The sequence below is a fragment of the Terrapene carolina genome, unplaced genomic scaffold (assembly GCF_002925995.2).
Source record: "Terrapene carolina triunguis isolate 2854851 unplaced genomic scaffold, T_m_triunguis-2.0 Scaffold211, whole genome shotgun sequence".
Lineage (NCBI taxonomy): Eukaryota > Metazoa > Chordata > Testudines > Emydidae > Terrapene > Terrapene triunguis.
Window position 1 is genome coordinate 14,707,384 of NW_020664562.1, and position 18,141 is coordinate 14,725,524.

Below are 18,141 nucleotides of genomic sequence, written 5' to 3' on the forward strand. Positions count from 1 at the left end.
AAATTTGGCCACTTTTTGGAGGGGCACTTTCTGTGCCCCACATGGCTGGAGAAGCTTCCCTCCCACCCCCGTGGCCGGAGGAGCTGGTTTTCTCTGGGGCCGATAGAGCTGGCTCTCCCGGCCCCGGAGGAGTTCTGTGCCCATGCTAATTGGGGGGTGGGCATGCCCCTGCTTGCTCCCCTTTCCATATGCCCCTTCCATGACATGTCATTTCTAGCGACTGTATTAAATTGAGTGAAATCTCTGATTACACATTTAACAAACCAGGCATATATATCAAATATCAATATTAAAAGTATTGGACAGGTGTACTAGGATTTTTTTGGTGAATATACTTTGAGTATTGAATAAATAGTAACCAAATGTCTAAGCATCTTTTTGTTGTCTAGAACTGGATAGAAATGTTAATTCCTCATCTTTCTTCCTTCCCTTTCTTCTTTCTGCCTACTCAGTTGCTGTCAGTAATTCTGCTACCCTCCCTGTCAACCAAGCTTGTAACTTTAGTGTCATATTTGACTCTTCCCTCCATCCAGGCTCTCAGCAAATACTGTCACTTCTTCTGAAAAAAAAAATCATAATGTTGGGAAATGTACAGATGTTTGACAGAATTTTCCAAACATCCATAGAGCTCATTGAAACATTGGGGGGGAAATTGTGAAAAATTTTAGCTGATAAAAATTTCCCTATATTTTGTTGGAAAAATTTTTTTCATTTAAACTTTTCTGACCAGTTCTTTTTCTTACCTCTCTAAATCTGGTCTTTGCTCTCCAGTCTTACTGCTTAAAACCTTTTCTGTTGCTTGTCCATCTCTCACTTAGGCTGCAGTAATCTCTTCTGTTTTCTGACTTCATTACTTACAATCTATGCAAAATGTGTTTACAAAAATAATCTCTTCCACTGCTTGGACCATATCATTTCCTTGTATACAACCCTTCACTGGCCTTTGCTTTCAAGGCTCTGCACAAGCCTGCTTCTACCTACATCTCTGCTCTCATTTCTTCCAACTTTCCACTTTGTTATGCAAAAGCCTCCTTCCAAACTGCTCTCCTTTAGTTTTCTTCTTCACTGTAAACTCCAGTTCAGGAAAGCATCCCTAATCAGGAGAGCATTTATGTAGGTGCTTACATGGGATTTAGCCTCTTCATGAGGGTTTCCTGAATCCTGTGTCTTCTTACATGCTGTCCTAAGAACAGTCTCTCACTTCTTGTGTACCAAATGATCCATGTGCTTTTTCCATTCGAATCTCTCTCAGAAACATACTTCTTCCACAAAGCCTTTTAAGGGTAAGCTGCCAAAGTCAGATTTTTAAATTATATCATCATTTTAAAATATATTTAAAACAATCGAATGTAACTAATTGAAACAAACAACGTATATGGATCTGTTTGCCATTAGAGATCTATACTCCCTGGGAACAGCTTTCTCTATTTCCACTTTCTTCCCCACTCCCACCTTCACCTGTTATCATTTTGCTCGTATTTTTATCTTAATTAGATTACAAGCACCTTAAGGGAAGGGACGTCATATTTCAATTTGTCTGAAAAGTATTATATATACACACACATGGTGCAATGTAAATCAACAATAATAGTCATAAATGTTTAGTTAACTCAGGTTCTCCGATTTTTCCTCAATTCTCCTGAATATACACTGAAGTAATGCTGTTCAGTTGCTGGAGGCAAAATAATCACACACATGCTACTTCATGAATTAATGAACTGAATACATTTTCATTTTACAACATCCAAAGATACAGTATGTTCTTTTTGATTTTATTTAGAATGTTTTACCCTGATTTTTTAAAAATAGAAGTACCATATGACTCTGTCATGAATCAGTGGTTGTTCAACACACTTTGATGCAATTGGATTATGTAATTATTGCATATTACTTTATTTATTTTCGTTTATTCTGATTGTTTAATTTTTTCTGTCTATGTGCACTTTTCTTTCTCACCATTTGTCCTTTCCTTGCCTATATGACGGCTCCCATGTTTCTGTACTTACTATACAAACTACAAACTTGTTAAAACAAAAGCCCCCCCCCTCAAAGAATCAGAAAATTTGTTTTAAAACTGATCACTAAGGAACAGGATGTGACTTCTTTACAGTCTTCTATTTCTGCTATATCCTTTTGGGATGGGGTGACAAGAATTCAAAACAATAGTCCAGGTGAGGGTGTGTCATTAATTTATGTACTGGCATTCTAATATTTCAGTATTTTCTCTCTCCTTTTTAATATAGTTTAACATTTTGTTTTCCTTTTAGACCACTGAGCAGATGTTTTCACTGAGCTGTCTGAACTGATGCCTAGATCTTTACCTGAGTGGTTTAAGACCCTTTTATAGTGCATTCCAAGCCTGTTAGAATCATAGAATATCAGGATTGGAAGGGACCTCAGGAGTTACTGAAAATTCAAAAAATAGACTTCTAGAGACAGATGAAACCTTAAGAATGACAAATTTAATAAGTGTCACATTTAGATGATACACTGATGAGGAAGATGTGACTAAAAATAAATTACTACTTTGTCAAGCGATGACTTATATGCAGACATATGCCAGTTCTTTAGATGTCTTGTTTCAAAGAAGGCCAATTCAATAGATTATAGAAGTTGCAATGATAAAGGTGCTCTGGTAATCAGTTGAATTGCTGAATGGTATAAAATGTCCAAATTCAGCCCTGGCTTTTCTTATTGTTATTCCTGCCCCTACTTCACTGAGCATCTCTTGTGGAAGTCCTGTGGCTGTGTTCACTTCCTCCGCTATCAGCTTATCCTTTCTTCCTGCAGTGCTGCTTTGTTCATGCCCAAGCAGTCCTTCATTTCTTCTGTCATTCACTTCCAATCCCCACGAGCTCTTCTCTACTCTTAACTCTCTGATCAAATCCTCCTCCCTGCCTCCCCTTTCTGCTCGTATTCTGACAGATTCCTTCAGTGGGGTTGTATAGTTGTAACAAAGCACAGATTTTAGCAAATATGTATATATTTTCATTACAGGAGCATTTATAAGGGCATACTGGTTCCCAATTGAATGGCTTTTGTGAAGATGCACCCAACTTTGTCCAAATCAAAAACTTAGGCTACTCAAAATATATTATCCACACTGCTTGTGCTCACTAGCTTGAACTCTCCACCACTACATCACAGGCTGGTATTTCTTCCCTCACTCCCTTCCTGTCTTCCTTTACTGTTCTTCTTTTCACCAGCATCTAAAGTTAAGCTCTCCAAACATCTTTCCACCTCCAGTCCCTAAGCCTGTCCCTGTCACACATGCACTGCTGCTCAGAACAGGGGATAGGAGGGCCATTTCACCTTGATTTCCTGTCTGGTAATGTGGGATCTTCCTATCACCAGAGGAAGGTGATGCTATATGGATGGAGTGAAGAGCGGGATTAGGGCAGCAGCACTCCTTGGGGCCAGGGAGCGGGAGAGCGGGGGGAGGAGGGGATTCTCCCTGTGCTTTTTGAAGAGATGGGGAGAAGCTGTGCCACCTCATGTTCACCCTTTCATTGTGCACACGTAATAGGAGTCAGCTCTGTGGGCCTTACAGTTTCTTGACGTTCCTCAGGACTACCCTAGAATGCCAATAACTGAGCTTGATTCCATTTTAATAATCTAAATCAGGGGAAATACCAATCTACTTTACTACATTATCATACTTCAACCAGACCACCCCTTTTGCTATATCCTTCCCGTTAAAATAGGATTGAGTGTCTCAGACAATTGTTTCCTGGTTGCATAGACAATTTACTCTTTCAATGAGAGAAATCCCTGAGCATAGGCAAAAGTATCAGAAATATTTAATAAATAAAGTAAAATCCATTACAGCCTCTTGTTTATAGCTGTCTCCAGGTTCCCCAGAGAATAGATGTTAGAATCATCTCCTATTCAGACATAGACAAATAGGAAAAATCTTAATTGGCATTTTTACAGTGTGCTGTAGCTAGGCAGATCTGAGCACCCCAAATTTGCTACTCGAACAACTGGACCACTTCACACTGTCATCTTTTAGTAAACAAATGGTATCAAGAGAATTCCTCTTCCACATGAGCTCTGATTAAAATACAATTTTAACGTATGTTACTTGATAAAAGTCTATTGTCATTTGCTCCCTACCAGACCAAACAAAAACCACAAAACAAGCTAGTCTCTGCTTGATTCTTTTTTCATTTAAATTCCTCTATTTCAGATAGTTCTGCCTGAGAAAGAGCCAAATGGACTGAGATGGAAAGGATATATAGCTTTCATATGCATGGATAGTATGTGATTACTTGTTAAAAAATGTTAGAGGTGTATGAACTGTAAACGAAAGAAGCTACTACTTTTTTTTATTATAACATATTTGTGCAAAAGTACATGTGCTACTTGTGTAGATTTTCATATGTTGCAGCACATAATTTTTATCTCACATGGGATTATTCATAATCAAGATGTGTTTTTGACTTGATATAAAACCAGCAGCTTTCCCTATTTACCTTTCCCTGGCTTTTTCAGTAGCTACAGATTTGCTGGCTGTCCTTCAAAGCCACCATATCAGCAGCATTGACCAGCAAATGTTCAAGTCCCAGAACGCTCATTGGAGAGTTGCTGTTTCTTGTTTAACTTAATAATATTGTTCAGCCTTTGTTGAATTAATCATCCTTACTGAGCTTGAATAACAATCACTGTGGGATCAGGGTACTTTGGGGCAAAGTCCTGTCCTGGGCAACTGCTGGTGCTACTCTCCTAACACTTCACTATATACAATGATAGGTCATAGAGTCCATATGCCCTCACTGTGAGCCATACGGAACAGATAGCCCCATTCCTCCTTTTAGAGTAGTCTACTTTACATTTTCTACATTTTAAAAATAAAAGTTAAAAGATTTTAAAAAGAAGACAGGTATTCCCCTATTGTATCCCCATATTTCACTGTTCATTTAGTTAGCATGTAAGCCGCAGTTGCTCTGCTATATAACTGAAGATGAAGCTATTCCCACTTAGACTCTTCTTTGGCACGTCTTCACTATCCGCCGGATTGGCGGGTAGCGATCGCTCTATCGGGGATCGATTTATCGCGTCTAGTGTAGATGCAATAAAATCAATCCCTGATCGCTCTGCTGTCGACTCCGGAACTCCACCTCAGCGAGAGTTGGAAGCAAAGTCGATGGGGGGGTGGCAGCGGTTGACTCGCCGCCGTCCTCACAGCCAGGTAAGTCGACCTAAAATACGCAACTTCAGCTATGCTATTCGCATAGCTGAAGTTGCGTATTTTAGGTCGACCTCCCCCCCGTAGTGTAGACTTTAAGGCCAGGAGGGACCATTGTGATCATGTAGTCTGACCTCCTGCACATCGCAGGCCACAGAATCTCACCCACCCGCTCCTGTAATAGACCCGTAATCTCTGTCTGAGTTACTGAAATCCTCGAATTATGATTTAAGGAATCCAATTTACAGAGAATCCGCCATTTACTCTAATTTAAACAAGCAAGCGACCCATTCCCCATGTTGCAGAGGAAAGTGGAAAACCTCCCAGGGTCTCTGCCAATCTGAACTGAGGGAAAATTACTTCCCAACCCCAAATATGGCAGTCAGTCAGTCCTTGAGCATGTTGGCGAAACCCATCAGCCAAACACCCAGGAAAGAGTTCACTGTAGTAACTCAGGCTACGTCTACACTACCCGCCTGAATCGGCGGGTAGAAATCGATCTCTCGGGGATCGAATTATCGCATCTCGTCGGGACGCGACAATAGATCCCCAAATCGACGCTTGTACTCCACCAGCGGAGGTAGGAGTAAGCGCCGTTGATGGGGGAGCCGCGGAGGTCGATTTGCCGCCGTCCTCACAGCGGGGTAAGTCGGCTCCGATACGTCGAATTCAGCTACGCTATTCGCGTAGCTGAATTTGCGTATCTTAAATCGACCCCCCCCCCCCCCGTAGTGAGGACGTAGCCTCAGAGCCCTCCCCATCTAGTGTCCCATACTGGCCATTGGAGATATTTGCTACTAGCCGTCACAAATGGGCTACATGCCATTGTAGGCAATCTCATCATAGATTCATAGATTCTAGGACTGGAAGGGACCTCGAGAGGTCATCGAGTCCAGTCCCCTTCCTGCATGGCAGGACCAAATACTGTCTAGACCATCCCTGATAGACATTTATCCATACCATCCCCTGCTAAAAAGATGAGTCTTCAAAGATGTTTTAGAAGTTGAATAGTAAGTCAGAGAATCCAATTTGTTAGGAAGAATAAAATCCAAATCTCTATAAAATTGTCAAGCTCAGTCTTTGAAACCAATTAGGTTTTTTTGCCCCCACTGCTTCCCTTGGCAGGCTATTCCAGAACTTCACTCCACTGATGGTTGGAAACCTTCATCTAATTTCAAGCCTAAACTTGTTGATGGCCAGTTTATATCTATGTGTTCTTGTGCCAACATTGGCCCTTAACTTAAATAACTCCTGTCCCTTCTTGGTGTTTATCCTTCTAATGTATTATAGAGAGCAGTCATATCTCTCTTCAGTTTTTGTTTGCTTAGGCTAAACAAAGCCAAGCTTCTTAAGTCTCCTCTTCTAGGGTAGGTTCTCTAATCTCCTAGTAGTCCTTCTCTGCACCTGTTCCAGTTTGAATTCATCTTTCCTAAACATGGGAGACCAGAATTTCATACAATATTCCAGATGGGTCTCACCAGTGCTTTGTATAATGGTAATAACACTTCCCTATCTCTATTGGAAATACCTCGCTTGATGCATCTTAGGACTGCATTAGCCTTTTTCACAGCCACATCACATTGGCGGCTCATAGTCATCCTGTGATCAACCAATACACCCAGGCCTTTCTCCTTCTCTGTCACATCCAACTGATTATGTCCCCAGCTTATAGCAAAACTTCTTATTTGCACTATTACATTTCATCCCATTTCTATTGTCCAGCATCTTGTATGAAATTCAAGTCTGCCTCCATATTGGCAATACCTCCCAACTTTGTATCATCTGCAAGTTTTATTAGTACACTCTCACTTTTTGTGCTAGGGTCATAAATGAAAATGTTAATTAAGATTGGTCCAAAGACCAACACCTGAGGTATTCTACTAATAACCTCCCTCCAGCCCAACAGTTCACATTTCAGAATGACCCGTTGTAGTCTCCTCTTTAACCAGTTCCTTACCAACCTTTTAATTCTCATGTTAATCCCCATCTTCTCCAATTTAACTAACTTGTTTATCTGTTCAGTCATTCACTTGTCTGGGCTAGATGCTGTTCCTGTTGCTTTTGTAGTAAGACTTAATTGGGAGAATGTGTCCAAATGTTCTCATGACTTCAGTCTATAAACAAAACCTAAAAATTGTGCTGAACTGATCCATTAAAGGCAGCTTGCTGTCAAAACTGAGATCCCTCAGTTCAGGAACTGAGATCCTTCAGGATCTCAAAAACAACAACAATCAAAAAACCCATACCCCATGGCAATAAATCTCAGAGCCCAGGTCAACTGGCTTGGCTCACGTATTGGGGTTAAAAATAGCAGTGTAGATGTTCCTGCTTGGACTCGAGCCTGGACTCTGAAACCCAGCCAGGGGGAGGTTCTGAGAGGGCTCTTAGCCTGAGCGGGAATGTCTACACTGCTATTTTTAGCCTTGTAGCATGCATTCCATGAGCCCAAGTCAGTTGACCCTGGCTTTTTTTTTTGTTGCTGTGGGGGGTTTTTTTTTTTTTTTTTTTTTTTTTGCAGTGTGGACATACCCTCAATGGCTACACTCTCCTGTTTGTAACCAGTCCATATTTAAATTAAATTTTTCTTATGTAAAAATTCTGCTGGTGGACATTGTGACCCTATTTTATATAGCAGCAGTGTAGGAACTGGTTTGTCTTGCTTTGTTGCCGGTTTGGATGCTTTACAAAAATAGTGTTATGTAGAGATTATGAAAATGCAGTGCTAAAAAGATGAGTCTTCAAAGATGTTTTAGAAGTTGAATAATAAGTCAGAGAATACAATTTGTTAGGAAGAATAAAATCCAAATCTCTATCAAATCAAATGGTACTGTCCTTACTCAAGAAATTCTCCAAAGGCCTTCTGAACAAGAGTGGAGGTTATGGGTCCCATAATATGGACCAATAATTTTTCCTGATATGAAGAATTATGCTTGTTAGGAGTTCTGCTACTGTGTAGGTTGCAAAATATTTTAAAGTTAGCATGCTGCCTCACTGAAGGCAGGTGAAGTTTTCTCAGCGTTAGACTAGAACGTCTACAGATCATTGTTCCTTTGAAGAGTCTAGAGGCACAATTCTGTGCAAACTGTGAGTACTTAAGGGAAGTAGAGGAAGATCCACAAATTATTAACTGCAATTATCCAGGAGAAATGTGATAAAAAGAATGTGGAAGCGTGTCAAGATCTTGGTCAAAAGATATTGGTGATACCCTGAAGAACGAGGAGTACTTGTGGCACCATAGAGACTAACAAATTTATTTGAGCATAAGCTTTTGTGGGCTAAAACCCACTTAATCAGATGCATGCAGTGGAAAATACAGTAGGAAGATATATATACACAGAGGACATGAAAAAATGGGTGTTGACGTACTAACTATAACGAGGGTAATCAGTTAAGGTGGGTTATTATCAGCAGGAGAAAAAAAACCTTTGTAGTGATCATCAGGATGGCCCATTTCAAACAGTTGACAAGAAGGTGTGAGTAACAGTAGGGGAAAAAATAGCATGGGGAAATAGGTTTTACTTTGTGTAATGACCCATCCACTCCCAGTCTTTATTCAAGCCTAATTTAATGGTGTCAAGTTTGCAAATTAATTCCAATTCTGCAGTTTCTCATTGGAGTCTGTTTTTGAAGTTTTTTTGTTGGAATATTGCGACTTTGAGGTCTGTAATCAAGTGACCAGAGAGGTTGAAGTGTTCTCCGACTGGTTTTTGAATGTTTTAATTCTCGACGTCTGATTTGTGTCCATTTATTCTTTTGCGTAGAGACTGTCCGGTTTGGCCAATGTACATGGCAGAGGGGCATTGCTGGCACATGATAGCATATATCACATTGGTAGATGTGCAGGTGAACCAGCCTCTGATAGTGTGGCTGATGTGATTAGGTCCTATGATGGTATCCCCTGAATAGATATGTGGACAGAGTTGTCAATGGGCTTTGTTGCAAGGATAGGTTCCTGGGTTAGTGTTTTTGTTGTGTGGTGTGTGGTTGCTGGTCAGTATTTGCTTCAGGTTGAGGGCTGTCTGTAAGCAAGGATTGGCCTGTCTCCCAAAATCTGTGAGAGTGAGGGATCGTCCTTCAGGATAGGTTGTAGATCCTTGATGATGCGCTGGAGAGATTTTAGTTGGGGACTGAAGGTGACAGCTAGTGGCATTCTGTTACTTTCTTTGTTGGGCCTGTCCTGTAGTAGGTGACTTCTGGGTACTCTTCTGGCTCTGTCAATCTGTTTCTTCACTTCAGCAGGTGGGTATTGTAGTTGTAAGAATGCTTGATAGAGATCTTGTAGGTGTTTGTCTCTGTCTGAGGGGTTCGAGCAAATGGGGTTGTATCTTAGAGCTTGGCTGTAGACAATGGATTGTGTGGTGTTGTCTGGATGAAAGCTGGAGGCTACCACTCTGAAACTTGTCACCATGCAAGGTGATAGCCTGGACATTTTCCCTGAAATTGTAATATGGGTTCATAGTCTGATTACTGTGAACTTCCAAGATAAAGCTGAAAGACAACTATGAGTCTAAGATGATAAACTATGGAAATGCTAAGAATGGAGATGAAAATGTTAGAGGCAGAAAAAAGAGAACTTCTGCCTAATAGGTATGGCATTGTAGGACATGAGTATGAATAATTCTGTGCAGATGAAGCAAGGAAACTGCTCTTGAACTCCTAATCAGAAACCCATGGGGAATTGATTCACATAAGGATCTGATGCAAAGTGTCCTGGATATACGGAGAGTGAAATTGAATAGAGGTAAGGTTTTTCCTACCTTGAAGTAGTAATGATTTCACTTTGTTGGAGACTATAGATTTTGCTTTAGCAGTTTTCGTCTCACCATAATGAATGAGATTTGTGTATATGTGCTGCAGATAAACAAGGCTTTTCTGGCAATATTGATATCAGGTGGTTAGTTTCACTGTGGTCTATAGACATGTTGAAGGGGCTTCCTGAGTTAAATGTCACATATAACAGTTCAATGTATGTCAAGGTTGGCAAAGTTTTAAGGTCTAATTCAGACATGGAGTAAATAGATGAAATACTGTCAACTTCAGTGGAGTTGCATTTGCTTATGCTGAGTTTGAATTTGGCCCTCAGTCTTTAACAACAAAATCTCTGCTGGCTTGAGGTAATGGAGTAGTATAGTATTTACTTTGAACGCTAAATATCACTAATGTGACCTATTACCATAAATACTTCTCTCAGTAAAACTCATAGGTAGCTATCAGGGATATTTATAGCCTTTCTATGTTACTGGTTTTTTGCATCTCTCTGAATACCAAATATTAGAAGTTAATCATTCAGCTTCTCTTTCTATATCAAATCACAACATTGGGATACTGAACTCACTTTATCCTAGTGAACTTTGAAACTCACTCTAAGATTAGTGTTTATGATATTCATAAAAAAGCAGCAATAAGCCACAGCAGCTATTAAGACAAGGTGCTTTCTTCACTCAAAAGCAAAACAGTTCACAGGACTTTCATGTGTCATCCATAAAGCCCAAATCTCCTCCTATAAACTCTCCCACACCAAGACAGAAAGGCACCCAGTGCACTCTAATATTTAAGACATATGGGGACTGAAGATAAAACACTAACAGAACTGATGATTGAGAATGAACTTTTATAAAGATTCCATTTTCATGGTACTCACGTGGTACTTAGTTCAGTTTTGAAGTCATTTATAACACCATGGTAGTGATACTATACAGGAGTAAAGGCCAAAAAGGTAATTTCATTCTTACCCTCGTGCCCTTACCATAGGTTGGCATTTTCAAAGGAGTCCAAGAGAGTTAAGTGCCTAAATCCTATTGAATTTCAGTGGGATTTGAATACTTAACTCCCTTGGGCTCCTTTGAAAATCTAAGCCTTAATAATCTCCTCAAAACTATTCCTTTGCTTCCCCCTCTCTCCCTGCTCTTTTACAACACAAAGATGAATGAATATTTTTGGGAAGGCTGAAAAAAAATCTTTACAACCTTTTTTAAAAAAAATACCTTTAGTGTGACAAAATGATTTTCCCCTGGCATTCCATCCATGAGGGGAAAATTATACTGCTCCTACTTGGTAGCATTCTGTCCTTCCAGTCTCCTGCTGAGATTTCTTGGTTCATATTCTTATTGTCAACAAGTGTGTTTATCTTTAAATAAAATGTTAGTAACCAAGAGGTTTGTTTCGTATAATAAGAACCATTTTGGATGCATTTTTTAGCTTTAGCAAATCAAAATGTTTAGATTTAGAGCTTCATATTTGGCTCATTCAGTATATGGTCCTTGGTAAGAAATGCGTGTTTTGCCACTGGGATGCTCTCCTGAGGACACTCAGAACCATAAACCACTGTGTTCCCTAAGTGAGGGACAACTAGAATGTCTTTTTGCTCCCCTTCTGTTTTGCAAAGTCCAGTGTCTTTGCCTCAAAAGCCAGAAGACTTCATGGGGGTATTGACTCTGTTCCCCCTTTGTTGCTAGTTAGCTTGATTGCTTGATTATAGCTCATCTTAATTAATTAGCCTCTTAGAGTTGATATGGTTATTTCCACCTTTTCATGTTCTGTATGTATATATATCTCCTTACTATATGTTCCATTCTATGCATCTGAAGAAGTGGGCTGTAGCCCACGAAAGCTTATGCTCAAATAAATTTGTTAGTCTCTAAGGTGCCACAAGTACTCCTGTTCTTTTTTCTTGATTGCTTTGTTTACCCTATATGTAAATATACTTTCATAATCCTCTGCCTGTAATCAAGCCAGTCAGACAGATAAATCCACATTTGTTTGTCTAGGGCAGGTTTGATTTATGCACTGTTTCTAAAATACATTTTAAGAACATATTGCCAGGACACATACACAATTCTTTATACACAACCCATACATAGATCATGCAGTAATATCCATGACCAATTTATCACCAGTTTTTATGACATCTTATTCAGTACACTTTTATAGTACAATAATATTGTATACAGGCAGTTGATTCAATTGCTTATTCTTTGGGGTTCAGACCCCCTGAGGTATCTGGACCCTGATTGTCACACCAATGTTTGAAAAAGTTTGGAAATTGTCTGTGGTTGTAAACTAAACACTGGACATGTGCAATGCATAATTTTCCTTACCAGACATCAGGAGTGGGCCTGGAGAATGCCACATAGAAATAAACACAGCTGTGTGATAAGGCAGTAAAATAAAATCTAGGGTGCAGTGATGTGTTTATTAGAAAGTATGCTGATCAGATCACACACTCCATAATCTCCTCCCCCATTTCCCAAACCCTTGCTGGGTTCATAGATATGTGTGGTGCTCTGTAGGCACACAGCTTTAACACACTGATGCAGCCATTCTTATAACCCACAAGAGTACCTTTCTTTATCCTTTTCTCATGCTGCTTTTTTTTTTTCACTAAAAGAAAACAAGAAAACTCATTGCAAAAAAACCCCCTCCTACAGTATGTTAGTGCAGTGCTACTTGAGAATTTAAGTACATGAATCTCAGGAAACTTCAAAGCTAAGGTTCCCACCACAACCAGTAGGCAAAACATTGAACTGATTATACAGCAATATAGAATATTATTAGGTGCAAAAGGATTAGAGGAAGTTTAAATTACAGTTGCAATAGAAATCTTAACTATAGAATTCCCCAAAAGGTGTATGCGGTTACATAGTGTTTTTGAAACTCAGTAGAACCATTTCTAAAGATTTAAATGATTTGATTGTTTGGCATACAACTGTTGGAAAGTTCAGCATAACTCAGAAACAGGCCATTTATAGCGTTAGTTCAGTGTTACCTGACAAGAGCCAATCAGCTCTAAGAACACAGTTTGCAAAACAATAACTATCTCAGCTCCAGGGCTGTCGGACCATATTACAGGTATCAGTTAGCAAAACAAAGCAGTAGTGTGTTCTCATGCAGCGCAGCACAGACAGAGATTACTATATAGAAGAACAAATTGACAGGCACTGATAATGCCCATTTTTACTTTTGTTTCAGAACACGGAACCCTGAAACATGAGGTAAGGATTCATTTTCAATTTTTATGCTATATTTATTTTGTTGATGGCTTACAAATTGTTCATTTACTGCATATGGCTGTGCCAGTGCAATAAATAATGTATTTTTTCTGCAGCTAACTTACATTTATTTAGAGTTATGCAAACTCTAGCAGTAGAAGTGACTCCATGTATATGCACTAGCAATTAGATATATCTGTATTAAATTGCAGGGGATTAACCTAATTTTCATTGAGATTTTTCAGTGTTTAGGATACGGGAAGAATGTAGGTTTCCTTAAATTATAGGGGGAAAGTAAAACAATGTTGTTAATTTAACTCAGAATATCAGTGATCACAGTTCTCTAGCACTTCTAGGCCAAATTTGGCAACAGAGATAAAACTATCCTTAGGTAAATTTCAGCAAATTCTGCAATAATAATATACTACTATGGACTAATAAATCTGCAATTCTTCAGCCTACAGTAAGCTGCAAAATTTGCAGTGGAATACTGACTTTTTACATAACCGTATTCTTTCTTAGTGTCACTCAGCAACCATGGAATTTGCTTGATCCTGACAGGACAGTAAAATGAACTACTAATGTCCAGAGAAGTTAGTCAGTATGCATGATATGTCATGACAAAGCTCTAAGAATATTGCAAGTCACAGTGAAGTATCTCGCTGCATATTGCTGATGTCTTTCCATTATGGTACAGAAAGAAGTAAAAGTCCTACTTCCCACTAACTTTGACAAAATACAGACTATGTTTTAAACCCAGGACACTACATTGCGTTTCCAGCATCCATTTTAGATCAGTGGATGTAAATTCATTCTGTAAGCTGGCAGTACGGTTATGAGCACCATATACATTTGTATAATGATGATAATTTTACCTATTCAGTTTTGTGATTGTCTCTACTTGCATGCTGTCCTGCCATGACTCAGGTTGGCAATGCAAATCAAAAGAAAACTATTACTGTTATAAAAATATAATGGCAGATTAATGCTGACTGCTAATAAATGTTACATAATTAAGACTGTGTATTCTCCGCCTGCTCCTAGGATAGTGCACATTTTTAGCAAGTTTCCACTGTCGAATTGCTATTTGGAAATTCATATGTTAAGAGACCTGTTTAAATTTCCTTAAAACCTATTAGAGGAATTAATAGAACTCCACTGACAATTGGTTTTGTTTTACACCACTTACCTGAACAGAAGTGTTATATACAGGTCCGTCATCTTTAGTAATGTTAATGTTGTATGATCTAGTGGCTAAATGAATTGTAAAAGGAAATCTAGGACTGAAAATATAAGCCCTCTATACTGGGCAGGTAACAGGTTTGTTTACTCCCTTGACTTGTGGAGAATTTCATGGAGGATATACATTTCTGTCACATATAGCTTAGAAAACCTAGCGCTTTGGATAATTAAAGTGTAATGTTAGGGGCCCCGGATGGTTGAGGTGACTGGTAAATAGATATGGAATCTTTCACCTGTGTGGCCCCATTAAATGTTAAGATCTGGCACAGGTCATTATTGACCATGAACTATTACCTTGTGATAAGTGTTCAGTGGCCTATATGTAATGAGATGGTGAATTCAGTTCAGCTCAGCCCCTAGTGGGCAGGTGTCCATATCATAAAACAACTCTTATAGTTGACATTAGTTTGCCCTATTTTGATAGGTTTATGGGAGGGGGCAGGATTTAATGGGTATAGAACTACTCGGTTTTCCTTGAGGGGATCACACATTATAAGGATAAAAAAACATTGCCAGAACTCTGAGGGGAGGAGGGAGGAGTGGTTGGCATGCGTTTATACATGTTTTATGGTTAAGTAGAAGACCTCAGTTGCCAGTGCTATAAGCTCACTTTAAAATGTCTGTTGCATGTGCTCATTTTAATAGAATCCTCACCAGCAGCTTGCTTACCTTACCTTCTGCCATGTGCTGTTTGTTTGTTTTACATTTTAAATATCTCTGTAAACTGTTAAACATGAACATCTTAAACACCAAAACTATAGCATGGTTTGTTTGCTTAAAAGTCTGTTGATCATTACACATGGCATACAGTATTGAAGAATCTATAAACAGATTGCTTATGGTATGTTATGGACAAGGTTGCCAGAAGTGAGTAAAACTACCAATGATGAACATATGTGGCTGGATGAGATAATATTTATCCTAATTCTGTTTTATTCCTCCTCTTTGCATGCCTCTTCCTCTAACTTGATTCTTGAGATTTTTGTAAGAAAAAGTCCCTTCTCCTGATGAGGTTTCTGTACCTTGATTTTATGTAGAATGTAAAATTGGAGCCTTATTCTCATTTGTGCCATGGCCCCTTTAAATGGTTCTGGCAGTATAAAGGGGCCTTAAATGTATTTAATATGTCTTTAAGGTCCCTTTATGTTGCCAGAGTGGTGTAAAGGGGACTTAGTGTAAATGAAATCAGGTTTTTAAGAAAAGATGGATTTATGTTACAGAAAATGTGACGATCTACTGATGATAATAATATAAGATGAAGCATTCATTACATTTTCACACCCTCCCAACATTTACTTCCTTGAATATTTTTATGCCCTCTTCTTTCCTTTAGTGTATGTAATTTTATTGTTACATTGATAAATTATCACATTTTTTTTCCAGTTAAGCCATGGAAACATTTTGCAACCAATCACAATAACCTCCCCTCAGCTTTCCCAGCTTTCCCCTCACCCCAAGCTTATGGCTCCTCTCCTCTCTGTGTCAGTGTGAATAAACAGTACAGTCTCAATTTAAAAAAAAAACCTGATTGCACCCTTTGTTTTTGCTCTGCTTCGCTTGAGTAAAACATTGTGATTTATATGAGCCCTCATGCAAGCTACTAATTAAAACAAGTAGCAGGAGGAGATGACTAACTTACAGATATACCTTATTATGCACTGAAGTTCCTCGGGGCCTATTTAAACGCAGAGGTCTGTGCAATTGGTACAAATCAGCACTTGCCAAATAATAAACCATCATGTTTGTACAGTGTACTTGGGATTTCATATAGCTCCAGTTTGCCTAAACTAAACTTCAAAAAATAGAATAAAAGTTTACTACTTCATGTTTTTTAAAAAATTAAATACTCATTTGAGAGATGGGACAGGCATTGTTAACTATAAGGAGCTTAAGTACAAAGCAAGAACAGTGTAAGGCTTCCACCCCATTGGAATTGCAACTTCATTCACATGCATTCTTGCTGCTGTTCTAGTCCTGGACCTTCCCTGAGGCAGACAATACCAAACTGTGTGGTGTATTTTTCCACTATAAAATAGGTTGAGTTATTACAATCATTTTCACATGTGATCTCAGCAGAGTTTCAACCCAGATGTCAAGAGGTGACAGGCTAACACATGAACCTTTTGTGTCACTTGCACCCCAACAATAAATATTAACGCATGATATTTCTGTATTAACCCCACTGTATGATGGAAGAGAACTTTTTAAAAATTAGCTTTGCCTAGTAGACTACAAACACTAGTTTAGTTGAGAGTTACAAACACCTTGGGAATGGAAGTTGTTCGTAACTCTGAACAAAATGTTATAGTTCTTTCAAAAGTTTACAACTGAACATTTACTTAATACAACTTTGAAACTTTACTATGGAGAAGAAAAATGCTGCGTTCCCTTAATTTTTTTAGTAGTTATGTTTAACACAGCACTGTACTGAATCCCCCCTCCCCCTTTTTTTTTTGTCTCTGCTGCTCCCTGTTTGTATATTTCTGATTCCAAATGAGGTGTGTGGTTGACTGGTCAGTTCATAACTCTGATGTTTTTAACTCTGAGGTTCTACTGTACTTAGAAATTAAAACCGGTTTATACATGTCCTTGACTTGTATTTTTGCTTTGCAGAAAAGAACTAATGGAATTCGAAGAAACTCCAGACAGATGGACTCAGGTTTGTTTTATATCTTTTATTAATTACCCTTTTGAATTAAAAAGGCAAAAGAAAGCTTCAACTATAACATTATGCTGTATCATGATCAGCATTACACTGCACGCAGCGTTAAGAACACATTGCTTATTTTTCTGTTGGGAACCTAAAGTCTTGCAGGTCTAAATCAATGGCTTGGCTGTGTTTTCAAAGGTATGGTCATATAACTGACTGAACTCCAGGCTTTTTTACATGCATGTTTATAAGCAGTGCTTGTTCAGCTTTGTTTGCACATTGAAAAGCCTCTGGGCTTTTGGTTAGCAGTTTCTCCACCCTTGTGTACTTTGCTGTTAAAAACAGGCAGCTGCGTATAAACCTTAGTTTCTGATCCTGCAAAGTTCTCGGTGCTTTCAACCTGCCTTGGGATTTATCTGTACCTTGCTGGACTGGACTTTAGCTGCTCTCCAAAAAAGCCATAAATAGTCTGTAATTTTATATACACCTTCGTAAAGGCTGTATTTCCCACTATAGTTGTTAGATTTCTCACTATAGTTTGTTATAGAATCATGGACACTGGCTCTTAAGAAAATTAAGGGTTTAATTACAAACTATGTACTAACTGGATGAGCATCTCCTCTGGAGACCAATTATTTGTCTGAATAGAATATTCAATAGTTCTTCTATTTAACACTGAAATTTTTTACAGTAATTATGCTTTTGTCTTTTGTATGTTTCTTTTCACAGTTTAATTACTGGAGATTTGTTATGCATATGGTGATAGTTGTTCTGAATAAAACTAAGTTATTTTAAATGTTTCTGAATGTAGATACCTGAGAACAATTTGAGTAGAACACTAAATGGGCTAGCAGCCTTGTACCATCTCAAAACCTGGTAAAGCTGTGTGTTTGCTGAGGAGTAAGTGTGGTGGTTAGGCTGCCATCGTTCCAAATGTTCAGCTGCACAGGTTCTAAATGTTGAAACAATCCACACCCTTCTTACTCATGTCAGATTATGAGATGTTTTAGAAGGCTTACAGTTGCTTTGTTGCCTCTAGCCAAAACTTGCTTCACTCTGCACTTAGGTCAGCC

The 18,141-nt window shown here is 38.8% G+C and overlaps 1 protein-coding gene across 1 annotated transcript in view; it reads left to right on the plus strand.

Annotated features, from left to right (window-relative positions):
- The window catches only part of LOC113407403 (guanine nucleotide exchange factor VAV3), a 242,137-nt gene that overhangs the window by 157,108 nt on the left and 66,888 nt on the right, over nucleotides 1–18,141 (plus strand). Inside the window, exons 18-19 of the mRNA XM_026655888.1 lie at nucleotides 13,157–13,179; nucleotides 17,032–17,077. Coding sequence (XP_026511673.1) covers nucleotides 13,157–13,179; nucleotides 17,032–17,077 — 69 coding nt within the window. The remainder of the gene's footprint in view (nucleotides 1–13,156; nucleotides 13,180–17,031; nucleotides 17,078–18,141) is intronic.